Below are 6,078 nucleotides of genomic sequence, written 5' to 3'. Positions count from 1 at the left end.
TTTAGTATTTCATCGGCAAAATTATTTCCTCAAAATTACTTCTTTCAGTCAAAAGTTGTTGCACTAATTAGACAATAAAAACTGTTGAGTATAAAAAATAGAACAAAATTCAAGTTTCAGTTTTAAATTTAAATTTTCAGAAGATTCAAAATTTACCACCTAGATAGAAATATAGTCAAACTCGACCAAATAATGAAGTGAGTCAGAAGGAACCGAAGTCTCCAAGAGAACTTCAATTGAAGGCGAAAGGAAATTTTATAAAGAATATAACTATCGCAGAAATAGCGACACAATTAGAATCTACAATTCAATGGAGGAGAATCCAAAACGTCCATCACCATAATCATCTTCATCATAATTTAAAATAAGGAACCGATGACCTCAGGATACTGAGACCAAGAAATTCCAAATGGTATTTGAATTATACTTTCCCCTTATGACCCAAATACTAAAAAAAAAAAATTTCTATATCCTAATCTCGACCACATTCAGGGAGGAGCAGAAGGGATCCGCCCAATCGAAAACTCCAGCGTACCGATCGTTTGTTTAAAAAATTATCGAAGAAAGTTATCTGATGGGGAGGGTATATCTTTTACGTTTGTGGTAGAGAACACGTGAAGAGATGAGTCTACCTCATCATATATGTATTTATGTATATGTGTGCGTGTGCGTTTGTCACACGTCAAAGATGAGTGAAGGAGAGGGGATTCATGGGGACCTCAGGAACTCCTATAAAGATTCAAGCTCCATCCATGGCCAGGTCACACAGCTCCGAAAATTTTCCGAACGTTCTTCAAAAAATAGGAGTGACAGTTTATTGTTACTTTATTTATTGAAAATAAAAGTGATATTAAAACAAAGGAAGAAAAATGTATAAGTTCTTTATTATTGGTTTTGTTGTCGCGGCAGTGGCTGCAGTCCCAGCGCCGGAAGCTGGTGCAGTTGAGGGTGTTCCAAATTTGGATTGCTTACAACTTGACGATGATCTATTCAGCTGTCTCGCAATAAAAGCGAATAATGCTCTAACTAGAGCGGCGAGATCCAGCGATTTTCAACTACTCGAGGGAATTAAATTCGTCAGAGATCCTAATGGTGAGATTATTAATTTTGATCCTGATTTTTGTGAATTTTGAAAAAAGAAACAAAAAATTAACAAAGAAAATGTGACAGTGAAACGTTAACAAATGGATTTCATTTCTAATCAGTGTTTTCTTCTCCTATTTCTTCAGTTTTGTGTTTCTTCATTAAGTTAATTTTTTTCTTTTTCATTCAATTTTTATTTTTCTGTAAATATTTTTTATTATTTACTCTTATTTTTTTTTTGTAAATTAAAATATTTCTAAAAGTCCAAAAGAACTCTATTTTTTAATATTTCTTTCTTTAAATATAAATAATTTTGACAGTTAAAATTTTGGATTCTATTTATTTATTTAGACCGGAAAAATAATTATAAAAATATATAAAAATATTTAATAAACAAAATAATTCGGTACTCTTGAATTTTGTTTAGAACCATTAATTGGAAGAATTTTCGAAATCTGAATTTTCTATATCCAATTGAAATTTTACAATGAGAATGAAAAGTAAAAACGTAAACTAATTTTACACAGGGGAGAATTTTTAATTATTTATAAACAAGTACTGAAAGTTGTTTATTTTTTACTTATTTAATTTACATGATTTATGAAATATGAAAAAAAGAAAATAAAACACAAATTTAAAATACGAAAGAAAGGGAATAAATGGACAAGAAAAATTTACCGTAAATTTATAATCAAATCTTGATTTTAAATTTTATTCTAATTTTATTCTAATTCTTAAAAACTGAGAAAAATAAAAGAGAAGAAATGATAATTTGAACGGAAGTAGAGTAAATTTAATTAAAAAATGTTCTTTTTAGTTATAAAGAAAAGTTGAATAATAATAAATTTACATTAAATAAATAAATAAATAAGAAACGAATTTCAAAAAAACGATAAATAAACAAAAAAAGCATCCGATAAATAAAAAGCAAACATTACAGTAAAAAATTTTTAAAAAATTTTAAAAATAAAAACAATATTTTAAAAAATACGACAAATAAAAGCAAAAGTAAATTAAATTGATTTTTTTTATAGTAATTGAAAAATATATACAAAATAAATTATTAGACAAGCGATTAATAAATAAAAAAAACTATAAATGTAAAACCATTAGTTGAAGTTAATTTAGAAGTTAAAATATAATTCAACATTTTTCATTCTAGTTGTTAGAAAAATTAGAAAATTAAAACACGAATTTAATGAACCGATAAATAAATAAAAAAGCAACAAGCAGAGAAACAGAAGTTACAGTAAATTATTTTAAAACTTAAAATTCAAATGAAAATTTTTCATTTTAATTATTTAAAAAAACCATAAATAAGTAAAAAACTATTTGAAAAAAATGAAAAATTGAAAACGAATTTGAATAATACGAATTTAAAAAACCAAAAATAATTAAAAAAACGATTAAAAAAATATACAAAATAGAACACGAATTTAAAAAAAAGGATAAATATACAATAAATAAAAGAACAAAATTGATAATAAATTTAAAACTAAAAATTTTAATAAAAATTTTCTTCATTTTTGCCAAGAAATTGTTTTGGCTTCAAAATTTTGAAAGGAAAACTTTTGCCCTTTGAAATTGTTTTTGAAATTTTCTAAAAGAAAATTTTGAAAATTTTTTTTAAGAATGCTTGGAGTCTTGGAATATTGTTTCGAAAGAAAAAAGTTTCTAGTTTATTTATTTTTTTTAATAATAAAAGTTTTTAATACAAAATTTTAAAAAATTCGATTGCAATAAAATTGTCAACCATTTTTTTCCAAAAATGATAAATTCGATTTCAAGTAATTGAGGCCGAGTAAACAGTCATTTAAATGAAAGTCAAAAATTCCTGTTCGCTTTTGTCATCATTTGCATAGAATAAAAAAGAAAAAAATTACGAACGACTTTGGCATATAAACGAATTGTATGCGTATTTGTAATATACAGTTAAACCACACAACTAATCATAATATGCACATTTCATTTGTTGTGACACATTCTTCGATTTTTTTCGTGTATTTAGTCAAACATTGTATACATTTTAGTAAAAACTTCTTTACTATTCCTGGAATTTAATCATGACAAGCAAATATCACGTGTTAGAAATTGCTTTAAAATCACATTTCGAAGCTTACTGTTATTTCCTCAATTTAAAAAAAAAAAAAAATACATTTTTGTTACGACGACATTAGAAAAAAAACTTGTTTCACATTGCGGGACTTTTTGACTCCTAAATATAACTCCTAAATAACTGAAAATTTTTTTACTAGATCGTAAAAGCGGTTTTTTTCAAATACCAGAACTGAAAATATTTATAATCGTCTTCAGAAAAATTACAATATCAAATTTAGAGTTAACATATCATTTCTCCATTTTTGAAAGTTTTGACTATTTTCTCAAAACTTGTTACAATTTTCTAGAAATTTTAATTATTCTATTTTATTTTTAATTGTAATTAGATTTTTTATTTTTTTGGAATTACAAACAATTATTTTTCGAAATAGAAAATAGAAATTAACAAATTTGGAATTAAATTTATTTTTACATAATTTTAATTTAATTAACTAATAATAATAATAATAATGTAATTGCAGTTCCAGTGGAACGAAATGGAAAGTCTCTCAAACCGGAAACCGAAGTTTTGAATGAACTTCCACGTGATATAACAGAAAGGACCTTGAATTTGGCAAACATGCTCTTCGAATCTGCAATGACATTCTTCAAAACGCACAGTTTGAAAGTCAGCATGTCCGATGAAACCGTCTCCCGTGCTATCAATGAAGGTAAACAATTTTTTTTAACATAACTTTTAAAAACAGAAATTAAATTGCAATTTCGAATTATTTCGCAATATTGAATCTTTCACTCTGGTTAATAACTTGGATTAATTATTAATTTCACTTAAGAGTAGACTCAATTTCATATCTTTTTTATCTTTTGGTGATTTTTCTTTTTTTTTTGCGGAATTCGTGGAGAAAGTGAGAAATATTTTTCGACTTATTTTTTCCTATGTGAATCAAGTCCTATTACACAATCCTTTTTATTCCCCTGCGAATCTTCCTCATCGATTGCATCCTGCGAATTGACGTCAAAGAACGCACGTCACGTGAAAAGGAAAGACGACTCGAGCCTTTCTCCTTCTTTGAATCCTATCTGGTATATATATCCATCGAACCTGTTCCGGTTGAATTCCATCTTCGAGGGTGACGCCTTTTCACTTTCTTCAATAAAAACCTATCCACGTGGCGTCGGCTCTTATAAACTTTACCCATTTTTATATACAAGATCAAGATCGAGGACAATAATTTACTTTCCATTCTAACCCACGGGCGTGAAAGTTTTTTTTTGTAATTATCGATGACTCTTCAATTTGTACAAATTTACGTTTTTCTATTTGTGGCTTTTCTACTTCTTATTCTTCTTCCTCTTCCGTTTTTTTCTCTTTTCTTTTGTCTCCTTCTGTAATTCTTTATTTTCTTCTCCTTTTTGTCTTTTGTTTATTTTTACTCCTTCAACTCTTCGTATTTTCTACTCCTTTATCTCTTCCTGTATACTTATTTTATCTTCTACTCCTTTTTTTCATTTCCTTCCTCGATGTTTTTTCCCTTTATCATCTGCAGCAGTTACACTTTTTTATTCCTTATGCTTCTTTCTCTAATACTTTTTCGTTTACTGATAATATTCCCTTCTTCTTTAAATCTCTCAATTTATTTTCCTTTTGTATTTTCTCACAATAATTTTCTTTTTCTTCCACTTTGACTACTGATACTCTAACTCTCTTTAGATGCTTCTATTTTTTTCATCATCTCTTCCCTTTTTTTCTTCTACTTCTAATTTTTTGCTTTTTTTCCTCTTGTATTTGTAGACCTCCTCTTTCTTCTTATTCGTTTTCTTCTTCTTTCATTTCTTTCATTTCTTTGCTCCCTTTTGCTTTCACATCTCAACTTTCTTATTCCTTGATTTTCTGATTTTCCTTGACCAATTCTTTTATTTCTCTCTTTTTCATACTTTTTCTCCACTTCTTTTCCTAATTTCCTTCCTCTTCCTTTTTTTATTTTCCTTACAGTTTTTCCATACAGTTCTTCCTTTCTTTCTCCTTCTTCTTTTTCTTCCATTACTTTGCTTTTTCCTTTTCTTCTTTTTCCTCTTTTGTTTTTCTCTTTCCTCTTCTTTTCATTCTTCTTTTTTTATTATTTCAGTTAGTTATTAGTTACCTATTCCTTTCTTTTTAGAACTTTTTTTATAAAATGTGTATCTAGAAAAGATAAAAGAGAAACTTTTACTTTCTTTTTTGTTCTCTTCTCCTTTTCTCACATTCTGGAAATAAAAAATGTTATCAAAAAAGTGTAACTTTTCATTAACTAATAAAAAATTCTTTCTTTTCTCCCCAGGACGTGGAAAAATTAAGAAATTGGTTCTCCCCTTGGTTGCTGGAGCCGCATTGAAATTATTCGCCCTCGTACCAATTCTCTTCGGTGGTTTGGCACTCCTCGTCTTCAAGGCCGTGGTTGTCGGTAAAATTGCCCTTCTATTGGCCGCAGTTTTGGCATTCCAAAGAATGTTTGGCGCAGGCGCTGGAATTGGCGGTGGATTATTCGGTAAAACTCCACAACCAGTTAGCGGATGGTACGATGGACAAAATAACCAAGCATGGAGTGGAGCCTCAGCTCAAGGTCAGGGATACTACAGGAGGAGTTTCGATGGAACGACCAAAGGTGATGCACAAAATCTCGCGTATTCTGCTCACGCACCAACTAATAATGAAACCAATTAGTTTTTAAATTGCAAACAAACACATACACAGAATATGCAAAGCAAAAATGCATTATTTTGCGTGCATAAAAAATCATCTTTTCCTCGTTCCGAGAATCACTCTCTCTCTTCCTCCTTTTATCTTGGGACAACTCGACTGCTAGGTTTAATATTTATAAATTATCATCATCTCCTGTAATTTATTCCTAAATTATTTTGTAATTTTGTGACAAATAAATTATTGAATTCTCATAATAA

At 28.3% G+C, this 6,078-nt stretch overlaps 1 protein-coding gene across 1 annotated transcript; it reads left to right on the top strand.

Moving 5' to 3' along the window:
- Positions 1-752: 752 nt before the first annotated feature.
- LOC122505152 lies at positions 753-6,078 on the top strand. Its single transcript, XM_043616626.1, has 3 exons — positions 753-1,092; positions 3,663-3,851; positions 5,460-6,078. Exons 1-3 carry the CDS (start codon positions 870-872, stop codon positions 5,840-5,842), a joined length of 795 nt encoding a protein of 264 aa, XP_043472561.1. The 5' UTR covers positions 753-869; the 3' UTR covers positions 5,843-6,078.

The sequence above is a fragment of the Leptopilina heterotoma genome, unplaced genomic scaffold (assembly GCF_015476425.1).
Source record: "Leptopilina heterotoma isolate Lh14 unplaced genomic scaffold, ASM1547642v1 Lhet_347, whole genome shotgun sequence".
Taxonomy (NCBI): Eukaryota; Metazoa; Arthropoda; class Insecta; order Hymenoptera; family Figitidae; genus Leptopilina; species Leptopilina heterotoma.
This window is presented reverse-complemented; position numbering and strand designations above follow the sequence as displayed.